Source organism: Podarcis muralis, chromosome 10, assembly GCF_964188315.1.
Source record: "Podarcis muralis chromosome 10, rPodMur119.hap1.1, whole genome shotgun sequence".
NCBI classification, from domain to species: Eukaryota; Metazoa; Chordata; class Lepidosauria; order Squamata; family Lacertidae; genus Podarcis; species Podarcis muralis.
The window spans coordinates 16,432,165-16,459,079 of record NC_135664.1 but is presented as its reverse complement, the minus strand read 5'-3'; the positions used below and the strand labels follow the sequence as shown (position 1 = coordinate 16,459,079).

Genomic DNA, 26,915 nt, shown 5'->3' with positions numbered 1-26,915 from the left:
TGTCACAACCAGCCCTGTTTTTATATCTCTATATTATACTTTTTGCTACATGGCAGATTTGGGTGGTATTGCAAGAGTACAGCAACTTCTGCCCTGTAGCCTAGAAGCTGGACCACATCACAAGACAGCAGATAACAGGGAGGGATGTTTCTGTGATTGGCATCTGAATTTGATTTATACCTGTGGTTTCTCGGCCTTTTCAGCAAAAACCTGAAGCCAGAAGCGCCTCCCTTAGTCTGTACACTTATGTATGAACTGGTTTTGTGTATGCGTCTGTATTATTAGCACCACTGAAAATCTTTTGTTGATTAGTGGCTTGAAATTTCTGGATCTTACAGACCCTTCAAGTGTCCCTATTTTCCAGGGACGGTTCTGGATTTAGAGAAGCCGTCCTGGTTTCTCACTTGATCCCAGAATGTCCCGCTTTTCCTTAGGACGTCCCTATTTTCATCGGAGAAGTGTTGGAGGGTCTGGAGTTATGCGATCCCTTGAGCCAAGGAGATAAGTAACTATATAACCTTTAGAAGACATCTGAAAGCAGCCCTGTATAGGGAAGGTTTTTAAAAAAATGTTTTATGTTTTTATATACATTGGAAGCCACCCAGAATGGCTGGAGCAATCCAGGCAGATGGTCAGGGTACTATTTGATTGGTTGGTTGGTTGGTTGGTTGATAAAAGGACCTCCTTAGTTTCACTGGAGAAACGTTGGAAGGTATGGAGTTGCCATACAAAACACCCTCCCATCAGATGTCAAGGAAATAAATAACTATCTGACTTTTAGAAGACATCTGTACACTTAGATTTTTTTGTTTACAAAAATACATGCATTTTCTCTTTTTTCAAGTTGCGTTTTCTACAGATAAGTTTCATTTCTTGACACATTAGTGTTACATTTTAGAAGACATCTGAAGGCAGCCCTGCTTAGGGAAGTTTTTTATGTTTGATGTTTCATCGTGCTTTTTATATTCTGTTGGGAGCCGCCCAGAGTGGCTGGGGAAACCCAGCCAGATGGGCAGGGTATTAATATTATTAATATTATTAATATTATTAATACTATTAATACTATTAATACTATTAATACTATTAATAATACTAATAATACTATTAATACTATTAATACTACTGTTGATATTATTATTATTATTATTATTATTATTATTATTATTTACAAAACCAGAGGAAAACGCCAGTTCAGTGAAAACTCACAATGCTTTTTTACACCTAAAAGTCATTTTAAACAGCCGACACGTTGTAACTAAAGAATGGATACTATCTCACTGACAACCTTGTTTTATCCGTGACTGCGCGGCCGCAAATGCTTTGCCAGCCTCGCCTTTCGCGCGCCACTCAGCGCATGAATGGATTAGCTAGTAGTCCCGATAGCCCAATGAGAGGCGGCGATGCAGATTGACGCTCCTAAGTCTGCCCCTGTCCTTTGCATCGCGGATCCTCATTGGGCCGACGAAGAATTCTTCTCCATCTCCCCTGGCTAATCAGGAGCGGCAGATTTTCGCTCCGCCCTTCAAGCCCTTTGATCTGCCTTCCCCTTTACACACAACGGAGAGTCCCTGAGGTTTAGCAGGACCCCGGAGCTCAACCCTTTGCTTAACCTTTTTTTGTTTTCCACGCTGGGTGCAGCAGACAGAAGCAACGACCCTTCTTACCTTAGGTAGGTCAAAAGTAAGTCTTAAATCGAACCAGGGACCTGCACTGATCCTTTCCCGTTCCCGCTGCAGTTGGTCGAAGTTGCGGGGGAGTGGGGCAGAAACTGCACTCTGCACATGTTCAGAGGCACTCCTTCCTTTTGCTGACCGTCGGGCATTAAGGGTTCCTTGCTTGAGCTCCAAGCCGTCAACAAGGATCTGCTTAGTGGTGCCCCAAGAGACGCATGAAATGTTTTGCATTTTATTTTTTTGGAGGGGACCTGCAGGGCAAAGATCCCTGGTGCAAAGATCTCTCCGGCGGCCCACGCCCCCTTTCCAGAGTTGTGGACCTTTTTTTAAGGGAGCTGACACCACGCTTACACATTATCTCTGCTTGGGGGTGGGGGGGAACAGAAAACAAAAACAAACTTTTTTAGTTGCTTGTTTATTAACAATGGACTTATATATATGACACCACCACACTGTTTTTGGCAGATTTAAGACAAATTATCTTATTATGTAACACCTTGTTTTTAACAATGTTGCTTTCTTTCTAATCACAGAATGCCTGCGTTATTCATGTAAAATAGTTTGATACAGTACATTGTATGGTATACTTTTTCCTCAAATTAAGAGATTTTGCTTACTATTGGTCAGATAACGCTGTTAACATGAGTAGAATTCACAACAACAAAAATGCTTGCCCCTAGCACATTTCACAGCTTCAGCTGCCACAGGACTGTCACTGAAAACAATGCATTGGTCAGTCTGAACCATGTCAAGTAAACTATGGAAGTAGCATATCCACAACACAAACTGTGCTAGTACAGTGGTACCTCAGGTTACATACGCTTCAGGTTACATACGCTTCAGGTTACAGACTCCACTAACCCAGAAATAGTGCTTCAGGTTAAGAACTTTGCTTCAGGATGAGAACAGAAATCGTGCTCTGGCGGTGCGGCAGCAGCAGGAGGCCCCATTAGCTAAAGTGGTGCTTCAGGTTAAGAACAGTTTCAGGTTAAGAACAGACCTCCGGCACGAATTAAGTACTTAACCTGAGGTACCACTGTACTTTCTTTTCAAGTCTTAATTCCATAATGGTTACAATATGAGGGAGCCACTCCACCCAGCCTGTGAAAAGTAGTGGAACTTGGCTATCAGACATTTTGATAATGTGTTAGTTTACAGTACATTCTTGCAGCCCAATGCCAGGTTCTAGGCATTGCAGTGGGTTGGACTAGATGACCCTTCCAACTTTACAATTTAAGATTTAATAAAAGAATTCTTTCTCAATTCAGCACCAGGGCTAGGGGTGCCCAAACTTTTTTTCAAAGAGGGCCAGATTTGATGAAGTGAACAGTCTAACCCAGAGCTTTTCAACCTTTCGGAGTCCATGGCTCCCTTGGCCAACAACATTATTTCTGCAGCTCCCCTGTGTGGAAACACACTCAGAGCCTCAGGAGCCCAGTTACATCACCCCTTGCCTGCAGAGGCGGCAGACCGTCACCCCTTTTTGAACACCCTCCCCAGTGCTGGATTTATGCATAAGCTAAACAAGCTATAGCTTAGGGCCCCACTCTCTTGGGGGACCCCAGAAAAATTTAAAGGAGAAAAACACTGGATGTACATGTCCAAATGGCTTTTTGTTATGTGCAAATGGCTTTTGTTATGTGCAAATGGCTTTACATAGCTATTAGGTCCATAAATTACCATATAGCATATATTCAACACAAAAAACAGCAACAAATTGTTGTTGACATATAATGCACCCCATTACCTTCAGTAGCTTAGGGCCTCATCAAACCTAAATCCGGCCCTGACTCTCTTGTGGAGTGTTCCCACAGCCTCTTCTCCCCTCTCCTTGAGAGTCCTTGGGGCAGCAGCCCCTGGTCTCTGAGCTGCCCCAAAGAAGGGCTTGGGAAGAGGATGCCCCCAGCCTTAGCAGCCCAACGGAGACCAAAGAAAGGTGAGCATGAGGCCAGCACCTTCCTCACCATGGGAGGCAGCAGTGGGCATTGCTGAGCCTGCATGGCATTCCCTTCAGCGCTGGGCACTCAGCTCCCAGGCAGGCCTTTCACACATCGAGCTCAAGAAAGGCCAGCATGGCACCTGCCTGCCCAGCTTCCCACTTTTCTGTCCATTCCCAACAGCAAGGGCTGGCGGACTGGCTGGCTGGGCTCCCTTGCCCGCTTGCTACCTCCCTCCAAGGCCGCCTCTGCTCCTGGCATGCAGAGGGTCACAAGGCCAGCTGGCTAGACCCAGCTGGGTCGTCTCCTTCCAGCCATCCCGCTGCAAAGACCCATCGGCCTCTGCCCCAACGTAAATCAACAACCCAAGCTTCAAAGCCAGGGCATACTATATCAGCCGAGCGAACTGTGCACACAGAATAGGCTTGAGGCTTGCGGAAGCATACTACAACTATGGATTTATTAATCATAAATCAGGACAAAGAAACATGTCGTCTCTCTCTGTTTTCTCAGGGAGACAGAGAAAAGCAAAAGCTATACACACAACGAAAGTTCCCAGCAAGCTGTGCTGGTATGTAAACAGACATGTGACATGCAACAGTTCCATGTCTGCAACTAAAGGTGGAATGGAATTTCCCAACATCCAGCACCCCCTGGCCAGCCCCAGAGGCACCATTCGCCTGCGGAGCTTGTAGCCAGGGCTGTTGCAACAAACATTCACATACGCCTTTGGGAGGCAGAGATGTGAGAGGACACCAGAGGAGGGAGGGAAGGGAAGGAAGAGGGACAAGGCCGGTGTTGTCCACGGTACCCCTAACCATCATTCAAGGCACCCCAGGGTGTCACTGCACACTGTTTGAAAACCACTGCTCTGACCATTGGACTAAATGCATGTTAGTACGTATTCACGTAAGGCGACACCTGCTACGTGAAGATGCCTCTGAAATTCTCCTGGCTCTTAAGTGTGCTTAGAAGTCATCTAGAAAGTGTGCTAAACAGAACACTGCAGGACGTCATCGTGGATTCGGTCACTTCCGTTTTGGGAATGCTTGTGTTCATGTTTCCGCCTGAAACGTGTACAAATGTTCTGTGTTTGGTTTGTTTCAGTTTGAGGCATGGCTTCTGGAACAGCGTTGGTTTATGATGATGAAATGACCAGCCATAAGCTCCTTTGGGATGAGTAAGTTCTATGCCCTTTAAAAATGTGTTTTTGGGCTATTGAGTTGTTGTTTTTATTTTTATTACGTATTTTGTGTTTTTATATCTTGATTTTATTCCTTGAACTGCCCTGAGACCCCTGGGTATAGGGCGGTATATAAATTTAATACTACTACTGCTACTACTACTAAGAATAAGTTAAATCTTAGTTTTTTTAAAAGCAACAACAAACAACTACAAATGTGGCTTGAGAACAACGTGTGCGATCCTGTTTTCTGCTAAGCAACCCACAACTGCAGATCAACAAGTGTACGCTCTTTCACACAAACACTTGTACGTGTGTACTGACAGCTTGTACCTGTGTTCAGTGCAACATGTGAACAAAGTTAATCTGAAGTTCTCCTTTTTGTTGTTGTTCTAGCCTATGGATGATTTTAAAACTTTTTTTTAAAAGTTAATCATCATTCTTCAGGACTTCAGATTCAGGGGTTAAAGTTGTGGTTTCAAGAAAAAAAAAATCTCCTGCCAAAAATACAGTAGTAATATCTCAATAGTAATATGGATGCTTCCTTGGTGATTTTAGTGCAAAAAGAAAACATTTGCTTGTTTTTCAGCCCGGTCTGTGACATTGAAGTCCCCGAGCGACTTTCTTCCTGCTATGAGCGCCTTAAATGCTATAACCTGGTTGAAAGATGCGTCTCTGTACCTGTCAGAGAAGGAACTGAGGAAGAGGTCATGTTGGTTCACAGGTCCGACGTCTGTCATGATGCATTTCCATCGCTATGTTCAAGAAATAGAAAAGGAATTCACCCCTTGATATTTTCCTCAAACTTTCCACACACAATTTGTTCTTATAATGAAATAGCCTAACCCTAAGACCTGTATGTAAAATGGGGAATGAAATCCTGGCCTTTTGCAAAAAGTAGATGAGACCTGGGTTGAAAGACAGGAAATGGTTCATACTGTTCAGGTTTATAGGAAAGATATTGGAAGTAGCTGAAGCTCAATACAAGTTAGTCTAAATCCGAACTTGAAATTCTTTAATTGGAGATGTAATACTCCTTCCCCCCTTAACCATGGTTAAGAGGGCAAGCTGTGAGCATACTTGCTTCTTGTCTTCCTTTCCGCTCATGGCTCCCCCCCCCCTTTTTTTTTGGACCTAATCATGGTGAAGCATTGTGTCTCTGCTGACTAACTATACTTGGTCAAAAATTGGAGTTTGAAAACTCATTTCTAACCATGGTGGCAAAGGCTACTTAAAGTGAACCAGGAATAGCCCTAGCATTGGTGTAGGCATAACAGCACACCATGGTTAGCTCAAAAAAGGGAAAGGAGGGGTGAGGAGAAAGTGTGGTATTTATTTATGTATAAAAGGTACATTAGGTCCAGTCGTGACCGACCCTGGGGTTGCAGCGCTCATCTAGTGTTATTGGCCGAGGGAGCCGGCGTACAGCTTCCGGCTCATGTGGCCAGCATGACTAAGCCGCTTCTGGTGAACCAGAGCAGCGCACAGAAACGTCGTTTACCTTCCTGCCGGAGCGGTACCTATTTATCTACTTGCACTTTGACGTGTTTTCGAACTGCTAGGTTGGCAGGAGCAGGGACCGAGCAATGGGAGCTCACCCCGTCACGGGGATTTGAACCACCAACCTTCCGATCGGCAAGTCCTAGACTCTGTGGTTTACCCCACAGCGCCACTCACGTCCCATATTTATGTATATATGTATTAAATTTATATATCCTGCACTTCCTGCCAAGCGATTCCAAGCCTGAATACAAGTTTGTAGCCTGTTCCCAATCTCTTAGGCCCCATTTGCCTAAAAGAAAAGGTAGAATTGTTTGTCCTTCTAGGTTAGGCATGGAAAACCTGTGGCCCTCCAGCTGTTGCTACACTCCAGTTCCCATCAATGCCAGCCAGCAGGGTCGGTGGTCATGGATGATGGGAGTTGTAGTCCAACAATGTCTGGAGGGCTGCAAGCTCGCCGCCTTATTGGTCTGAGGCATTTTTTCTTCCCCAGCTCGGATTATTTGGAAACTGTGAAGAGAACTCCGAAAATGACAGAAGAGGAGCTCCGAAAAACCTCAGCTGGTTACGATGCTGTTTTCTTTCACCCGGTATGTGCTGACACAATAATGATCACGTTCTATATAGAACAGGGTTTTCCAAACTTGGGTCTCTAGCTGTTTGTGGACTACAGTTCCCATCATCCTTGACCACTGGCCTTGCCAGCTAGGGATGATGGGAGTTGTAGTCCAAAAACAACTGGAGACCCAAGTTTGGGAAACTGATATAGAACATTTCACAAGGATAAATCTCTGTGTGCGTCTCTCTGCTGGGCCTCATGTCGAGAGAGAGAGAAGGGAGGGAACATACTAGGCTTACTTTGACGCACTGAAATATGCTCCAAAATGCTCCTTCTCAGAGGTTGTGGTGAAAGACTTGAATTGCAACCTCTGCTGTTCTTCAGACCACGTATCGCTGTGCCAAATTGGCTGTGGGAGGAACTCTGGACATGGTGGATGCTGTGATGTCAGGGAAAACACAGAATGGGATGGCTCTGATAAGGTAACAATGTGATAGTTCTTCTTATCGGAAACCCTGTGTGTTTTTCAGTCCCATTTGCCAATGGGACCAGTAACCTAGAGCCCATTGTGGGCTGTGCTTCCTCAGAAGCTTATCTGTTGATACGGCGTGTTGGTGGCGGGCCAAGGCAGGAAGAAGTGGTAGGTGGGTCCACAGTCAAAAAGGGGCAGGGCACCCTCTTTTTCTCCTCCTTCCTGCCACCCGCTTTCTCCCCAGGTTTTCTCCTTCCTCATCAACAGCATGAAATTAGGCCTAGAGGGTGGTCCCTTGGTAGAGGTCTTCAAGCAAAGGCTGGACAGCCATCCACTGAGGATCTTCTAGCTCTAGATTAATAATAATAATAATAATAATAATAATAATAATAATAATAATAATAATAATTTTATTATTTATACCCCATCCCTCTGGCTGGGTTTCCCCAGCCACTCTGGGCGGCTTCCAATCAAATATTAAAAATACAATACAGCATTAAACATTAAAAACTTCCCTAAACAGGACTGACTTCAGATGTCTTCTAAAAGTCAGATAGTTGTTTATTTCCTTGACATCTGGTGGGAGGGCATTCCACAAGGTTGGCACCACTACTGAGAAGGCCCTCTGCCTGGTTCCCTGTAACCTCACTTCTCTTAGGGAGGGAACCACCAGAAGGCCTTCAGAACTGGACCTCAGTGTCCGGGCTGAATGATGGGGGTGGAGACGCTTCTTCAAGTATACTGGGCTGAGGCCATTTAGGGCTTTAGAGGTCAGCACCAACACTTTGAATTGTGCTTGGAAATATACTGGGAGCCAATGTAGGTCTTTCAGGACCGGTGTTATGTGGTCTCAGTGGCCACTTGCAGTCACCAGTCTAGCTGCAGCATTCTGGATTAGTTGCAGTTTCCGGGTCACCTTCAAAGGGAGCCCCATGTAGAGCACATTGCAGTAGCCCAAGCGGGAGATAACCAGAGCATGCACCACTCTGGCGAGACAGTCTGCGGGCAGGCAGGGTCTCAGCCTGCATACCAGATGGAGCTGGTAGACAGCTGCCCTGGACACAGAATTAACCTGCGCCTCCATGGACAGCTACGAGTCCAAAATGACTCCCAGGCTGCGCACCTGGTCCTTCAGGGGGCACAGTTACCCCATTCAGGACTAGGGAGTCCTCCACACCTGCCCTTTCCCTGTCCCCCCAAAACAGTACTTCTATCTTGTCAGGATTCAACCTCAATCGCCATCCACTGAGGATGTTCTAGCTCTGGACTTCCTACGTTGACCAGAGGGTTAGGCGACTTACGAGCTCCACTTCCAAATCTAGGTTCCTGTGGTTCTATTAATTAATGCTTAATTTACCGCTTTGCTCGCTTGCAGGCCTCCAGGCCACCACAGCCAGAGAAATGAAGCCAATGGGTTTTGTATATTCAACAACGTTGCTATAGCAGCAAAATATGCCCAAAGGAAATATGGTCTGCGGAGGTTAAGTATATATTGGTCTCAACATTTCTTAGTTTCTGGCCTAGAGGTTTTCTTGCTTCTCTAGTGAATATTGTCATTGTTGGTTCATGCAGAGTTCTCGTTGTTGACTGGGACGTGCATCACGGACAAGGAATTCAATATATTTTTAATGAAGATCCAAGGTTTGTTGTTTACTTGTTTTTACAGTTTGGAACAACATCATATATGCCTTTCAAAACGCTTGCAATTAGTCTGGAAGTGGGTATCCAGCATATTTAATAGAACATGTCAGTTCCTGACATATTTTGGCACTTTTTGATATCCGTAAAATGCATGAATCATTAAAACTGATCATTGTAAAATCTACACACACAGATGCACTTAGAATGATGTTCAGTTGTAACAGAACTATTTTATCATTATGTGCCTTGCATCATGTTCTATTTTTATTATTATTATTATTATTATTCATGCTCATCTTTTATTATGTCAGTTCATTCTTCCAGTTTATCCTGTAATTCTTCCAGGGATAGCTGCATTGTGCCATAAAGGTAAAGGTAAAGGGACCCCTGACCATTAGGTCCAGTCGTGGCCGACTCTGGGGTTGCGGCGCTCATCTCGCTTTATTGGCCAAGGGAGCCAGCATACAGCTTCCGGGTCATGTGGCCAGCGTGACTAAGCTGCTTCTGGCGAACCAGAGCAGCGCACGGAAACGCCGTTTACCTTCCCACTGGAGCAGTACCTCTTTATCTACTTACACTTTGAGGTGCTTTCGAACTGCTAGGTCGGCAGGAGCAGGGACCGAGCAACGGGAGCTCACCCTATCACGGGGATTCAAACCGCTGACCTTCTGATCGGCAAGTCCTAGGCTCTGTGGTTTAACCCACAGCGCCATAGAGAGTATTAAAAAAATAATAATTCAGACCTTTTCCAGGTTTGCCTGTGTTCAGGACAACGGCTTCAAAACCCAATTTACCTGTTAGCTTTCTGGGTGAACTTGGAAATCCAAAGTTGAGAGAGAGTGGTTCGGCTGTTTGCTGAAATAATAATGGTTTGCTTCTCATGTCATCTGAATCCAGATCTGTGGTTTAGGTTTCCTGGACAAACCAAGAACTGTATACCACAGGACAAACCCTGGTTACAACTCATGGCTAGTCAGGAGAGAGAGCTAAGCAATGAGGCCAGGTTTGGATGACATGTCAGGCAGCAGAAAGACTAGAATAGGGGCAAAGTGATCACTATCTCCTCTCCTGTAAATCACATATTCCTGCCAAGCCATGCTTTGGCTTAGTGGACATGTGGACCAGGCCAATGTGTAATGTTGTCGTGTTTCACGTTCACTCTTGAGGTACCAATTTGGTGATTGAGCATGCTGGAAAAAACCTTCAGGTGAGCCTTAATGGCATAATTAACCTTGTTTTGTTCTTGCTTCCAGTGTCCTCTATTTTTCCTGGCATCGGTATGAACACCAGCAGTATTGGCCAACTCTCAGAGAGTCTGATTATGATTCAGTTGGTCAGGGGAACGGAAAAGGATTCAATATAAATGTGCCTTGGAATAAGGTAAATCACAAGATAGCTTAAGAACGCAATTGCAGTAAGCTCTAGAAGTCATGCCCCTTTTACAATTTCTGTTTAAAAATGTTTTTCAATTGTTACCTTGATTATTTGTTTTTTAAAATGTTTTAGACTGCAATAGTAAGGTATCAAGAGATTTGTAAAATGGGTATAACCCCAGTTTGTTAAAAGTGAGTCGAAGCTGAAGGTTGTGGAATTGGTGATAAGAGTTTGTAATGATTATATGAATAACAGATTAGAAAAGGGATTTATAAACTGATATGTAACATAGCAAAGTTTGTACAGATAACTGCATCTGCATGATACTGTTTCACAGATGATCTTTCTGTGTTGCATGTGTTCTGATAACTTTTTAACAAACAAATAAGGAAAAGATTCATTTCCCATGTACACATCCCTTGGTTAGCGGAAATCTCTAATTGGCAGAGAAAAGCATTTCCCAGGTATGCTAACTGATTTGGTACTGGCATGGCTTCCGTCATAATGGTAACAAACACAGCCAAACCCTGTAAATGAATTTCACATCTGTATTCAATACAGCATTAAACAGGCGCGTAAGATTCTTCCCACTCAGTGTACAATTTTAGGATTTGATCCTTCTGATAATGGCAGGAGCCACAGCTTTGCCTCATTCTTTGAAGCCTTGGATCATTTCCCTGAGATCTTAATGAAATCTTAGACTACCTTGACAGTTTTAAATGTGATTTGTTCATTCTGTTTTAATGCATTGCCTTTGCAGATTGGAATGGGCAATGCAGATTATGTAGCCGTATTTCTTCATGTGTTGCTTCCATTGGCTTTTGAGGTAACTCCCCCCCAATTCTGAATGTTGTAAATCTCGTTTGCATGAATTAGAAATTGTATCTAAAAGCCATTTCAACGTATTCCTTGGTAGTGGCATCTTGAGAAATGATCTTCTGCTATAGGGAAATAGTGATTGCCGTATTTTTCTGTCTATAAGACGCCCCCGTGTATAAGACGCCCCCCGTTTTTGGAGACTCAGATTTAAGAAAATGGGGGGATGTATCTGTGTATAAGACGCCCCCTAATTTTTGACATTATTTTTTAGGGAAAAAACCCTAGTCTTATACAAGGAAAAAATACGGTATTTTATGTTGTTGCTTCTAAAAAAATGGTCCACAGAGGTGAAGGCAATTATCAGATAGAATTGCATTGACTAGGGAGTGATTAAAGAAATATACAGCTATTATCAGCAAGCACAGAGGAAAGTAAATAGAAGCCTTGAGATGGTGTGGTTTTAGAGAAGCTTAGAGCAGGGGTTGCCAACCTGGCACCCATGGGCACCGTGATGCCCGCGAAGGCTTTCACCAGTGCCCCTGGACAGATGCCCTAGACTTTCATTTTTTAAAAAAGTCCCCACACCTCCTAGAAAAAAAATTATGAGGTAAAATGTGCAGGTATCTTCTAAGTGATTTCTGTGAAATGAGGGTGGTTGTGTGGTGGCCATCTTGTATTGATAACAACAACACCTCTGTGTATGTGGAGATCACACAGTATTGATTTTACACAATCAGGACCGGCGTGGCATAGCTGATTTCCCATGGTAAGCGTAAGGGAGGGTCGGCCTCTCTAATTTTGGGCTATGCTACACTCCATGTGGCAGCCATTTTGTTTTATGCTGTACCCCACCCCAGCAGCTGTTTTGTGACTGGCACCCCACAGCACCCTCTCAAAATGCCAAATGTGCCCACTGGCCTGAAAAGGTTGGCAACCCGTCTTAGAGTACAATGAGCGTTGTGTTAGTGGAGATGCCATTTGTATGTGGTAGAGTAAATGCTTTGCATGCTTAAGGGTCTGGATTCAGTCCCTAGGGTCTCTAGCTGCTACGAGTCCAAGCGGAACAGCCTTCTTCAACATGGTACCACTCCCCAAATGTTCCTGGGCTACACCTCTCTTCATCTCTGACCTTTGGCTATGCTGGCTACAGAAAATGGGAGTTTTAGTTCAAAAAGTCTGGAGGGTTTTATAAAAAAAAAAAAAAAAAAAGTCTGGAGGGCACCAGGTTGGGGAAGAGCGGGTGAGGTGGACGACTGTCTAACTTGGTGTAAGGCAGGTTAATGTGTACCATTTATAGAGAATGAGAAAGCAGTATTTGCAGTCCATTTAAGTAGACCATCGATACTCGCATGCCAATGTATCTGCTTGAATTGATGAATTACTTGGCAGATTTCTATAGCTTCATTCAGAGTGCACTATAATGTATTGACAGTTTTGTTTGTTTTGTTTTTTAAAAAAATCTTAGTTTGATCCAGAACTTGTTTTGGTCTCTGCTGGTTACGATTCTGGAATTGGTGACCCAGAGGTAAGTAATCTTCTACGTATATATTTTCCACCCCCCCTGACTTTAGAGCTACAGTGGTACCCCGCAAGACGAACGTCTCGCAAGACGGAAAACCCGCTAGACGAAAGGGTTTTCCGTTTTGGAGGCGCTTCGCAAAATGAATTTCCCTATGGGCTTGCTTCGCAAACCGAAAGCCCATAGGGAAATCTCCGGGACAGCGGGGAAGCGCAGCGCGTCTTCCCCACTGTCCTCGGACCTCCTTCCGCCGGCCGGCTTCGGAACGAAGCTCCGAAGCCGGGCGGCGGGGCGGGAATGCCTTCTCCCACCGCCCGGCTTCAGATGGCTTTCCCGAAGACTTGGGGTGGGAGGAGGGTTTTCCTTCCCACCGCCAACATTCAGAATGCTGTTCTGAATGTTGGCGGTGGGGAGGAAAAACCCTCCTCCCACGCAAGCCCCGGGAACAGAGGGAAAGCGCTGTGCGCCTTCCCCTCTGTTCCCGTACCTGTCCTGAAGGCTTGCGGTGGGGAGAAAAGCCCTTCTCCGCACCGCCAGCCTGGCAAGCGGTTTCCCTAGGAACGCATTAATTGATTTTCAATGCATTCCTATGGGAAACCGTGCTTCGCAAGACGAAAAACTCGCAAGAAGAAAAAACTTGCAGAACGAATTAATTTCGTCTTGCGAGGCACCACTGTAAAATCTCTTTTCATATAAGAGCGAGAACAGGCAAATTTCCCAGAAGTGGTTTTCTGGTTTGATGAGCTGCTTGTATCTTTCTTTCTCGTTTTCTAGGGTCAGATGAGCGCTACGCCGGAATGTTTTGCCCACCTCACTCATTTCCTAATGCAGTTGGCGAAAGGAAAATTGTGCGTGGTTCTGGAGGTAAACTTTAAATGCTGCAAGCTTTTTTTGTGTGATTTGTTTAAAGCACTTACTTGCCACTCTGTACCAAGAACAAAGAAACCATAGCCAAAGTGTTGTGCAAAAGTAATAAAACACATTAGAAATCAATAATAAACTTAGATACAGGAATTAATTAATTAATTAATTATACTGCCCTTCATCCAAAGATCACATCATAAAAATACAAAATGAAAAGACAAAATACATAATAAAATAAAAGCAAACCAAACCAATAACGCCCTCTCACAGACACATTTAAAAGATTATAGACTGTTAATCAGCCAAACACCTGGTTGAAGAGAAACAATTTTGCCTGGCTTCTTGGAAGACAGTATCCACTGTGGGCAGTGACATATGCCAAATTAATATTAACAGTCAGGAAACTCCTGGGAGAACAAGTTTGTTTTTTTAACATGTTTTGATCTGTGGATATGTCCTTCTGAGGGGAGGCTATTTCTGCATTTTGGCTGTGCCCATATTGGCTGTGAGTCCTGGAAGACCTTCTCCCTTGCCTTGCTGGCTTTTCCCCAACTGGAACTCGGCTATACAAATGAAATGAAATGTTTCAAGTGTGCTTTAAAGTGCAATATGAAAATGTGACACGGAATAGCAGTGGCGAGCTATGGTGAATTCAGTACATATTTTCAACTGTATTTTAGGGCGGATATCATCTGAGGTCGCTGTCTGAATCGGTTTGTATGACTCTAAAAACTTTGCTTGGAGATCCATTGCCACATTTGTCCGGAGAAATGGCGCCATGCTTGAGGTATTTGTATAGATTTGTGCACACGTGTCTGCATGTCTGGAATAAAAGACTGCCGCTCCCTTCAGGAGTTACTCACATGAAGGGGGCAAGCGGAAAGGGCTGTGGGAATGACGTGGGGTGGGGTGGGGTTCCTGAACATGGCGTCATCCATGCTCCTTTCACATGAGCGGTGCTTGAAAATAACTCGTGTAAACATTATCTCCATATGTGAGCAGAATTCAGCCAAATGGGGAGCACATTTTAAGTCCATTCATTTAACTGAGGAAGTTTTAATCCCCTGCTCAGTCGTTCCCTGTTGAAATAAGCAAGTCTTGTATCCCATCTTCATGCGTGAGGTTGCTGTTTTTGGAAGACATTGGTAGTATATTTGGAAGTATGTACTATTTATTTGGCACGCGGGTGGCGCTGTGGGTTAAACCACAGAGCCTAGGACTTGCCGATCAGAAGGTCGGCGGTTCGAATCCCCGTGACGGGGTGAGCTCCCATTGTTCGGTCCCTGCTCCTGCCAACCTAGCAGTTCGAAAGCACGTCAAAGTGCAAGTAGATAAATAGGAACCACTCCGGCAGGAAGGTAAACGGCATTTCTGTGCGCTGCTCTGGTTCGCCAGAAGCGGCTTAGTCATGCTGGCCACGTGACCTGGAAGCTGTACACCGGCTCCCTCGGCCAGTAAAGCGAGATGAGCACCGCAACCCCAGAGTCGGCCACGACTGGACCTAATGGTCAGGGGTCCCTTTACCTTTACTATTTATTTAATGAAGAAGTTAAACTTAATGAGACTTTTAAAAGTGAAAGCTCATTGTCAACAACGGAAATCTAGCAAACCTACAAAGGAGAGGTTGGTTGCTGAGCTCAGTGTATAGTCACTGTGTTGGAATTTGGGCTGAGCTCCATGCACCATAATAAAACACTTGCATGGCAAGGAAGGACATGCCTGTCATCCTTTAACACATGATGTAAAAATGTGTTGATTACCGACTGACTTGCATAGTTTCTTTTTGTTTGTTTGCTAGTCCATGGTCAGGATTCCCCCAGCTCTGTACAACGGAGAGTTTTGCAATATAAACCGCAGACCTTCATGTAAAGAGCAAAATTATTTGCTCCTCATCCACAGCTGCCTCTCCTCCTTTCCATTCCTCATCCTAGTACAATTCTGCTCCTACATCCATCTATGCTTTTCCCCGTTTGCCGGTTTTTCTTGTCTTCATTCTGAAACACTGCATGTTGGAAAGAGAGCCAGCAATTTGGTTTTTATCCTTGCTATGATTTTGACATAGGCAGCTTATTCTGAGTGGAGCAAATGTCACATATTTTCGTTGTTGTTGTTAGCATGGGTCAAACAATCGTGCCCATAATTACACTATGGGAAACTTTTGTTTGTGTGGTGTTCATCTCTTGCCTTTTCCTGGCCACACCTGTTTTCATGTTTCCTTTACTAGCTGGAACTCATAATCAACCTTGTTTGTAATCTTTTCCAAGGTGGTTGGATTCTATTAATGCTCCATCAAGGGAAGATGGGAGGCATGCGCCCACTCAGGATTCCACATTAGATAGAGAATAACAACAACAACAACAACATTTATACCCCACCCATCTGGCTGGGTTTCCCCAGCCACTCTCGGCAGCTCCCAACAGACTACCATATTTTTCGCCCTATAGGACGCACTTTTCCCCCTCCAAAAATGAAGGGGAAATGTGTGTGCGTCCTATGGGGCGAATGCAGGCTTTCGCTGAAGCCTCGAGAGCGAGGGGGGTCGGTGCGCACCGACCCCTCTCGCTCTCCAGGCTTCAGGAAGCTATCCGCTAGCCGTGGGAGACCCAGCTCTCCCAGGGCTAGCAGAGACCTTGCCGGCACCTAGAAGCTTGGGGCGCGCTGAGCTCAGCACGCCCAAAGCTTCGGGATTAGCGCAGCGGCACCTGGGGGCAAAATAAAATTTTTTCCCTTTATTTCCCCCCCAAAAAACTAGGTGCATCCTATAGGCCGGTGCGTCGTATGGGGCGAAAAATACGGTATTAAAAACACAATAAAACATCAACATTAAAAACTTTCCTAAACAGGGCTGTCTTCAGATGTCTTCTAAAAGTCAGATAGTTGTTTATTTCCTTGACATCTGATGGGAGGGTATTCCACAGGGTGGGCGCCACTACCAAGAAGGCCTTCTGCCTGGTTCCCTGTAACCTCACTTCTTGCAGTGAGGGAACCGCCAGAAGGCCCTTGGAGCTGGACTTTTGTGTCCCAGCTGAACGATGGGGGTGGAGACGCTCCTTCAGGTATACTGGGCTCCACTTCACTGACTGGAGTTTCTTTTCTTTTTTTTTAAAGATATTTATTAGAATTTTACAAAATGAAAAAAGAAAAATACAAAATAAAAATAGTTTAAAAAAACAATTCCATCTTTCCATCACTTATCCTTCATTTGCTTGTTTCCTGGACCTCCTCACACCTCCCTTTTTGTATTCCCGTTCAATTTGTTAGTTCAGCAAATCCTTCCCCTCTTTGTTTATCCTAATCTTTAATCTTAAAATAATGTAACATTAAATTTTTGTCTGTTAATTGTCCATTTTTTTCATACTCTTTATAGCATTATAGCTAAAAACCACATAACTTTTCATCCAACATCATTCTAACATTCATTAATTTTACAATATTTCTGTAGGTAGTCTTTAAATTTCTTCCAATCTTCTTCCACCGACTCTTCTCCCTGGTCTCAGATTCTGCTGGTCATTTCTGCCAGTCACTGACTGGAGTTTCTAGGCCCTTTACTTAATGTAATAAGGCATGTCATTTTAGGGGTTGAACTTAATTTTTACAAATTTCTTCAGGGAAGGGTCTTAAAAATATGCTTCTTGGTGTGAGGAATTCAAATCTGTTATTATTTTTGTGATTGGACAACATTTAGCTTGGTCAGTTTGAGGAAGAAGCACATACAGTCTATTGCAGGCATAGGCAAACTCGGCCCTCCAGATGTTTTGAGACTACAATTTCCATCATCCCTGAGCACTGATCCTGTTAGGTAGGGATGATAGGAGTTGTAGTCCTAAAACATCTGGAGGGCCAAGTTTGCCTATGCCTGGTCTGTTGAATACTAATATAGTTGAAGGACCAGACTCTGCTATGCCAAAAATATATATTTTTACTGCTTAGCATGCCACAAAACCTGTGATATTTTAAAAGTTTTTTCTGTCCTGTGTCATTGCAACTTGCTAATGCAACATCTTTACAGATTCTTACTTTTAAACAATATGGGGACTGGGTTGATACTCATTTTTGTGTATATTTTGTAGATAACCTTTCCTGCACTCTTTTGTCTCTTCTGTAGTGCATTAGAATCAATCCACAATGTAAGAGCTGTACACAAACCATACTGGAAGTGTTTGATGCATGAAGGTAATGGCACACTTGTCTAAAATTTGTAATAAAGTGCAGATAAATTGATAAAACGAATGCAGTGAATGTATTAAAGCAAAGCATATTTTCAGGTTCAGATAATCCTCCAGTTAGACCTCCAGTTCAACTAAGTTCTCTAGTCTGTCAGTTTAGGGGCAACATTAGCTAGACCTTGATATAGCTGGATGGGGGTTCTCTGTAAGTGGGGGAATATAACTGATTGAATGAACATGAATAATTTTTAGTCTGTCTCCCCCACCCCCCTTTCCAACCCAACACTCAAATGAAATGATGGTAAGTTTACACTGGATAGTCTAATGAGGGGGATGTTTGGCCAGTATACTTGGGTTGAAGTCATTGGGGCTAAACATGTTTAGGTTTAGGGGAAACAATTCACCTGGCTTGTAGAGCATAGCACATGGTTCCAGGTTTTCCCTCCTGAATGGTTAAATATTATACAGTGTTTACAAAAGGTAAGGCTAGAGCAGGATTCTGAATAAAATGTACATAACTTTTAACATTTCCTTCCTAGAAACCTGCTCTGTTGATTTCTGCTGAGCCATTCCATCTATTTAGAGTCATACACACAGTATGATCTGTGGCAAAGGTGGCGTTTTCCAGATGTTGTTGGACTCCAAATCCCATCAGCCCCAGAGAGTGTGGCCAATGATCTGGGAGGCTATGAGTTCAGCAACATCTGGAAAGTACCACCTTGGCTATCCCTCATTTGTGGGCTGGATTTCAGAACCTTGTTCGTTCTTGAAGACCTCTGGAAGTCTTGGAGAAGTTAGGAACATATGCAGTGTTAACAGCATAGATTGTCTTCTGTTAAGAGTTAAGCTTTTCATTGTGTGTTGATGTCTTCTGTTGTTTTCAGACATAGCTCCATTGCAAGACCTCAGTACCAGGGCACAACTCCTAACCCCACTAGAAGCTGGAAGACCGAATAGTGAAGAGGCCAGCAAAACAGACAAGTTTCTGGAGCTCCACATGAAAAATATTTCATTTCCGAGACCTCACGTTAAAACAACCGTCGCCGTTGACGAAAGCAATGCACGCTTGCTTTCGCCGTCTGTTCAAATTGATAAGGAAAAGGATATGAAAGAACTCAAGGCCCTTCTCAGGTTAGCCATACTGATGCCAGGTCAGGAATAGCGTATGTTTATGAGAGATTGCAGTACCTGTTAATGCAAATTCCAAAGCAATTATTATTATTTTCTACACTTGGAATATTCCTAATCCTTTTTTGGGTAGCGTTAAGGCATCACCTGCAGTTAACTTCAATATCAATTTCTCTGATATTGACATGCAGTGTGTCAAACCAGTTAATACTGAGTTAGGAGAACAGGAACAATCTACAATTATAGACTATGCACTAACAAAAGGATTGGGTTTCTCCCATTTACCCTCATGTCTCTCTGCCTTCATTTTCCGTTTTCATAAAATGTGCCAAATGATGCTAATGCTTAGTAAAAGATAGCTCCTCGTTGAAGAACGACAGCATAACCTTTGCTGCTTAATTATATGCCTTGATATAGGTTTAACAATTTCACACGTTATTCAGATTGTACAGTTATTCCAGCTTCCCCAGATTGTGACCTCTTTCCAAAAACACGTCTCTTGCAGCGGACTTGATGCTGATCTTGTGAAAGAAGGAAAGGACTTAAACTCATTTTTGAACATGCTGGCTGTCCTTGACAAAATCATTAAAAACGAGGTAATATCAACAGTTACAATTGTGCATGTTGTAGTTCCTGATTCTTCTTTAGTCTGGGAGTGGTTGCTATCCAGGCTCTGCTTTAAAGCCTCTAGAGCCCGACATGTTCCTTAGGTATTATGTGTCAGGGGTTCAGGGACAGAGGCACAGGTGAGGGAGGAGACGGAGAGCGAGGGGGAAGAATCCCAGGGCAGCGAGGAAGAGGATGACGATGACTTGAGGGATTCCATGAGTCTTTCAAGTGAATCAGAAGATTCCCAGAAGGGGGCGCCTGTGGTCAGGTCAAGGGGAGTCACAGGGGGGACTCGTCAGGAGCAGGGGACCAGCAGGGGAACCCAAAGTGGGAGCTGGGAGTCGGGACTGGCTTCCCCGCCAGAGCGCAGTGAAGGGGGTGGAGATTCCAGTGTGACAGGAGAAGCAGGTTCAGAAGCAGAGGAGGAGGGAAGATCGGAGCAAGACACCCTCCCGGAAGGGGAGGGGAGTAGTGCAGGGAGTAGTGTAACTGTCAAGAGGAAGGTTAGAGGTTGCGAACGCGCGCCAAGTTCAAATGTGGAGGCGCGCGGAAGCACAGGGAGCCTGGAGGAGGAGCCAGGTCCCAAAGCACGCAGGAGGGGGGAAGAGCTGTCTGGGGATTCAGCGTCAGGGGAATCCAGGAGGGGCGAAACCCCAGGGGGCAGAAAGACCCTGCAGAAAAGGAAAGAAAGGAAGAGGTGGAGCAGCACAGCCCTCTTAAACTGGTGTAGAGGAGGGACTGACTCAGAGGGGACTTCAGCGGTCTAAGCGTAACAGACGTGGGGCTGCGCGCCTCGGCTGTGGAGCGGACAATATGTTTCAATAAACTTCTTTGTATATAAACTGGACTTGGTGTTGGTCTCTTGTGAGCTGGGACCTGAGGCAGCCCTGACATTATGTCTATTAACTTGTGTATCTTTTACATGGATATGTAGCTTATGCGTACAAATCTGAATCTTGGTATGACGTATATGTTTCAAAACACCTTGGGCGATAGCTAACATTACTCAGACTTAGGTGGGTATCACTCCTCGCTATGATATAAAGATTACATCTGCATTGTTAAAGACATTCCCCCTTGAATTTCAGCATCCTGCTTATTAGGGGACAGTAGCTACATTTGTTTTCCAGCTTCGTGCTTATTTTGATCATTGGGAAAAATCCAGAGAAAATTGGGTTCACGACCACCAATTTGGTTAGTAATGGTGACGGGGTGCCAACTTGAATAAAATATTGGGAGGCCCAGGTAAGCCCTGCCCTGCATAATTGATCACAAAACATGGCGTGCACATGCCATTTGAATGGTAATGCCCATCAATTTTGGAGGAGCCGGGCCCCCTCAAATATTTTATGGGGGGTGGGGTAAAGAGGCCTCTGTCCCTAGGAGTTGGCTCCTACGAATGGTGGTCTCATTTACTTTGCAGCACAAAGATGTACTCAACAGACTGTTTTAAGGGGAACCTTTCTATTAGTTGTGCTTTTAAACACATCTTGGTTGTGTTTCAGAATAGAAATGTTGGTAAACGTATCTGTGTTCTTTAGGTGACCAACGGTCTTGCAGTCTCATCTGAAGTATCCCTTTCTTCCGCTATCGCTCTAAAACATTGCCGTAACCTGAAGGTACAAAAGTGAGTAAAAAGCCTTTTGCATCCTGTGCTTTTCTGTGCAGTTCAGTTGTTCAGTTATAAAACGTTTAAGATGCTTTAGTGATATAACTGCTTAGTGCTACCTCTTGTTAATGAGTGCAGCAATGCTACAGAGCAATAATGTCTACCTTTTTTCAGGACTGGGATAATTCCTGACAGTTAGGAAAACAAATCTTAATATATTTTGTGTGCGTATTTTCAGTTTGGGTAGAAGGACCCAGGATTAGACGTGGCGAAAAACATATAATTGCTCCTGCACAGGGAGTGAAGAGACACTTGTTACGTTGCTCTGGTGCAAATATGTTTGTAGCTTCTCACTTGCAGGGGGCAAAGTATTAACCATTCTGAGTGACACTCCATGTATGCAGATACTTTTAGTTCCAGATTCTGCAATCCTGAAACAGTTCTTTTGTGAACTAGAGAGCTTGGACACATGCTTGTAGAATACAAGGCACAGTTTTTTTCTTTCTCCCTTTTATCATCCATTTGCAGTTTATTCCCTGGGTCTTTAGTCATCATTTCTGCCTGCTTGTTTGTTTGTTTGTTAGTTACTTACCTGGCAATATTTTGTAAATTTACTTGCATTGCTCGCCATGCCTCTCTTTTTACATACAGCTTATTGGCGTGGTCTTTTTGTGCATGCTATCTATTTTATTTAATTTGAATGCCACATATATTTTAATGTGTGTTACAACGCTTTAATGTCGTTCTGCAGAGTCCTGTGTGTGTCTGTCGGTGACGTGGATGTGAAAACTGATTTGGATGATGGGTAAGGATTTCATACCCACTCCCTGCTAGGTGGGTTTAAACGCCCAAACTACAGACAATACTATTACATTGCTGGTGACAATTTGGGCAAGTTTTTAAAATGGCATTGAAGAGATGGAGATAGACTCATTCCTCGGTCTACTGTTCTGCACATTCTTACCTGGGAGCAAGTCTAATGAAAATCAGTAGGACTTCCTCCTTAGTGTACTTGCCTATGGTTGAACTGTAAATCGGTTTTTCTGTTGCCAGACTGGTTTCCAGAGCATCTTTAGAAAATATATCTGCTAAAATAGAAAAAGAACAGATGAGTTGGCTATCATGATTATTTACAGACAGTTTCTCCCATGTTTTCTATGACTCTAGATGACCCCTTCCTAAAATGTGAGGATTGTTATGTGGATCTCAACCAGCCCTACAAGAGCCCAGTTACTTGTTGCTTTAATTCATAAAGTATTCCTATTTGGCATCTAGTAGGACACGAATGGGGAAATTGTGGCCCTTCAAGTTTTGCTGGACTATAACTTCCATCCTCCCTTAGCACTGACCATTCTGGCTGGAGTTGACATAGCTTGGGAATCCAACAACAGCCAGTGTGTGTGTGTCACAGGTTTCCCATCACTCTGGTAGAATCTACCTCCTCCTTTTTGTTTCACAGCAAAGTTCTCCTGATAAATATCAGTGCTAAGCCGCCGAAGAAATCGGACACCAAATACAATATAACCGTGAACTGGGAAAAGGTAGGCTTAATATTTTTCAGATTCCTTTTCTTCCCTAAGTATGATTTAAGAGGGTGGAAGAGTCTGAGCTCGAAGCTAAGCTAAACATTGAGCAATATCCCCTGATTTCAAGGGCTGATGACACCCAAGTGTTTGGGAACCCTGAGCCAGTTAGGGATTGCAAATATGTGTACTGTATTTTTTGCTCCATAAGACACACTTTTTTCCTCCTAAAAGGTAAGGGGAAATGTGTGTGCGTCTTATGGAGTGAATGGCGCTGCGCAGCTCTCCCTCTCTGTGCAGTGCCTCTTCAGCGAAGCGGGAGGAGAAACGGAAGGGGCTCCATTTCTCCTCCCGCTTCGCTGGAGAGGCGCTGCGCAGAGAGGGCCACCTTAACCTCACTGGGTTGTTGTGAGGTTGTGTGATAGCCCTTATTTAGCCCCCTGAGCAACTTGACAAACAGACAGGAGAACATTATTCTTGTTTTCCCTCTTCAGTCAGTCTTGGATTCCATCACTGCCCAAACCATGTGCCTCTGTCTCTCCAAACGGCCAGATGATCCCATTTTTTTTCCTGGGGCTTTCCGTGAGAGAATGAAATCCAAGCACTAATGCCTGTTAAAATGCTTCTCCTGTTCACTTGCAAAATGAAGCTTTTGAAAAGAGGCTCTACAGAAGTAAAAGATTCAGAATTTTTCTTCTTCTTGTTTTCCTCCTCTAAAAACTAGGTGCGTCTCATGGTTGGGTGCGTCTTATAGAGCGAAAAATGCGGTATATGTTCTTAAGGCTGTGTGTCTACACATGTATGAAGCCTGTGCCTTACTTGTTGACTGCAGGAAATATTGATATGTGTCCTGTAAACACATTTGTTGTGTGAAGGTGGATGAACTCCAGCATAAATTGCTTAGAAACCCTACTTTGCAAATGTATTGCACTGAGCTTACTACCCAAACATGCACCTAGTGGTTAGGAATTTTTTATTTTTCGGAACAAAAACCAATTGATTGACTTTGGGTTTGTGACTATACGACTGTATTCATTTTGTTTTATTTTTTAACTGAAGGGTATTGAAACAAACAACTTCTTGTCTCCTGCCCTTGGACTCATTCTTCCGGTTGCATACAGCTATCAGCCTGACCTAACCATTATAGTTCTTGGACCAAACCGGAGTGTTGGGCAAAATGGGATTTCCTTGCTTATTCGCTTGCTGCAAGGCTTGGCACAGTCTCACATTCTTGCTCTGATTCAGGTAAAAAGTTGCTCTTAATCTTAATGACAAAATAAGTATATCATATTGGGTTTTTAGGAGGAAAGGACCAGAGAGAACACATTGCATTTTCTGCCTCCCCACATAAAAATTTTGTGTCATCCATGTATTCTATAAAGTGTTGAACAGTTTTGTAGCCTAATTCCAGTGCAAAATTACATTTTCATATAAAAGAATGTCCCCAGCATGTGATACCCTTCAGGACTATGGTCTAAACCACTGAGCCTCTTGGGCTTGCTGATCAGAAGGTCGGCTGTTCGAATCCCCACGATGGGGTGAGCTCTTGTTGCTCTGTCCCAGCTCCTGCCAGCCTAGCAATTTGAAAGCACACCAGTGCAAGTAGATAAATAGGTACAGTGGTACCTCTAGTTATGAACTTAATTCGTTCCGGAGGTCCATTCTTATCCTGAAACTGTTCTTAACTAGAGGTGTGCTTTCACTAATGGGGCCTCTTGCTGCCACTGCGCCGCCGGCACACGATTTCTGTTCTCATCCTGGGGCAAAGTTCTCAACTCGAGGTAACTCTTCCAGGTTAGCGGACTTTGTAACCCGAAGCGTTTGTAGCCTGAGGCGTTTGTAACCCAAGGTACCACTGTGGCGGAAAGGTAAACGGCGTTTCCATGCACTCTGGTTTCTGTCACGGTGTTCCGTTGCGCCAGAAGCAGTTTAGTCCTGCTGGCCTCATGACCCGGAAAGCAGTCTGTGGACAAACGCCGGCTCTCTCGGCCTGAAAGTGAGATGAGCGCCGCAACCCCATAGTTGCCTTTGACTGGACTTAACCATCCAGGGGTCCTTTACCTTTTTTTTTAAGCTTTTGTATTTGTCCCACATTTCTACATTCTCTGGTCCCCTGGAAAATGGTCACATGCATAGCAATTACAATCTAGCTTTCATTATCCCCATACCAGTGATCAAGAGTGGTTCTCATAGCCCTCCTATTAAATGTGTATTTGAGGCACATGACCCCTGATGCTGATTTATCAATCACATCTTTTGAACTCCCTGGCTTGGTTGAAACATTTCAGGGTATCAGACAGAGGACATTCCCAGCCCTGTCTGAACATGCTGAGAATTGAATCCGGAACCTTCTGTGTACAAAGCCAGGTGCTCTGAGAGACATCCCTTCCTCATTAAAACAAGATCAATAAATCAACAACTAAAATAGAAGCAATTAAAACATGGAAGCCAGCATAAAATCATTGAACAACCAAGCAGAACAAAAGATGTTCTTAAAAATTAAAGAACCAGTTATAGTTCCTGAGGAGGGGGGTTCCAAAGATGCAATCCATGAATCGGTATGGATTCATTGGAATATCATGTTTTATTGGCTTTTTTAAAAAAATAGGAAACTGAGGTAACACTCTTGCAAGATATAATCAAACCCCTGACGAGTGACTTTACACCTTCCTTTGGAACGTATGCACCAGATCTGAAGGAGAATGTGCAAAGGGTAATAGAATTAAGAGAGCAACTTCAAAACGAATGGAAATTGCTTCAGTGTTCAGGCAAGTAATAAGGTATGTATCAATTATAGAAGGAAAGTAAAATTAAAATGGACGTTGAATTTAGACTGCAGTCCTAAACATGTTTATCTAGAAGGGAACCAAGTTGAACATATGGGGCTTGCTTCTGAGTGCATAGGATTGAGTTGTTAGTACAGTGGTGCCTCGCAAGACAAAATTAATCCGTTCCGCGAGTCTCTTCGTCTTGCGGTTTTTTCGTCTTGCGAAGCACGGCTATTAGCGGCTTAGCGGCTATTAACGGCTTAGCGGCTTTAAGAAAAAGGAAACAAACTCACAAGAACTCGCAAGACGTTTCGTCTTGCGAAGCAAGCCCATAGGGAAATTCGTCCTGCGGAACGACTCAAAAAACAGAAAACCCTTTTGTCTAGCGAGTTTTTCGTCTTGCGAGGCATTCGTCTTGCGGGGCACCACTGTACTGTTTTTATAACTACTCTGTGCTTTTTCAAGGCCCTGAATTAACTGCCATTACAAAAGCTCATGTTGCTTTATGCTGTAAAATCTGATGGATTCCTTCCCCCCACTCCCTTATATAGCAAACGTTTCCATGGCTGAAAGATGAAATTTACTTGGCTGTCATTTTGGCTCTCCCTTTTGGTCTGCATATCCAGAATCAAAATAAAAGGGAAAATGAAGATTATCTAGAAAATCAGCAGAGAAAAAGAATGACGAGTGATCTACGCATCAGGAATGATACTGCAAGAATCATTTCACATTTTACTTTTCTATCTTTTCCAAATGGAATTTATGTATTTCACAAAATACTTTTCTATCTTTTTTAAATTAAACTATAATTAAACAAGGCTGTGTTAACTTCAGGTTGTAAGAAATAAATTTGCCAACACTAAGGATGCCAATAAACACATTGGCTTGGTTTGCGTGTAACACTAAACAAACTGCTGTATGGCTTAATGTGAATGAGTAAGGATGTTCCTGGAGCAAAAATCATAACTGCTTCTCTCGGTTCTGCCACACTACCCAGAGCCAAACCATAGTTTGATTTAACATTTGCAACAGTTGCAGCTGTTGAACTATGTTCACGAACAATTCCACACAGAGTGCATTGCAGTAATCTAACTTGGAGGTTGCCAGAGCATGGCTTGCTGTGGCCACACTATCTGATCTGTCCAGTGAGAGAGCCAGTGTGGTGTAGTGGTTAAGAGCGGTAGTCTCGTAATCTGGTGAACCGGGTTCGCGTCTCCGCTCCTCCACATGCAGCTGCTGGGTGACCTTGGGCCAGTCAAACTTCTGTGAAGTCTCTCAGCCCCACTCACCTCAGAGTGTGTGTTGTGGGGGAGGAAGGGAAAGGAGAATGTTAGCCGCTTTGAGACTCCTTAAAGGGAGTGAAAGGCGGGATATCAAATCCAAACTCCTCCTCCTCCTCCTCCTCCTCCTCCTCCTCCTCCTCCTCCTCCTCCTTCTTCTTCTCCTGCTTCTGCACCAAACAGGGCCAGGAAAGAGCCATGACCGCATGGAGAAGGGGCAGTGTGGAAGCGGTGCGAGGAATGACAGCTGGGAACCGCCAGGATATCCTCTGGTTCTTCATCCCTGGAGCT

At 44.0% G+C, this 26,915-nt stretch overlaps 1 protein-coding gene across 6 annotated transcripts; it reads left to right on the top strand.

The window, feature by feature from the left end:
* Positions 1-1,534: 1,534 nt before the first annotated feature.
* On the top strand, positions 1,535-26,162 carry HDAC10 (histone deacetylase 10). Of its 6 annotated transcripts, XM_028746461.2 has the most exons (22): positions 1,537-1,669; positions 4,124-4,181; positions 4,718-4,790; positions 5,383-5,517; positions 6,787-6,883; positions 7,237-7,334; positions 8,700-8,804; positions 8,897-8,965; positions 10,219-10,345; positions 11,100-11,165; positions 12,624-12,683; positions 13,452-13,541; positions 14,222-14,328; positions 17,647-17,714; positions 18,592-18,838; positions 19,341-19,431; positions 20,986-21,071; positions 21,805-21,858; positions 22,513-22,594; positions 23,636-23,821; positions 25,185-25,344; positions 25,896-26,162. In XM_028746461.2, the coding sequence occupies exons 3-22, from the start codon at positions 4,726-4,728 to the stop codon at positions 25,919-25,921; spliced, it is 2,019 nt and encodes a 672-aa protein (XP_028602294.2). In that variant the 5' UTR covers positions 1,537-1,669; positions 4,124-4,181; positions 4,718-4,725; the 3' UTR covers positions 25,922-26,162. The 6 variants fall into 6 exon arrangements, with proteins under 6 accessions (XP_077791951.1, XP_028602294.2, XP_028602293.2 ...); XM_028746460.2 differs by lacking the exon at positions 4,124-4,181; XM_028746463.2 differs by lacking the exon at positions 4,124-4,181 and having other exon boundaries at positions 1,537-1,680.
* The last annotated feature ends 753 nt before the right edge of the window (positions 26,163-26,915 follow it).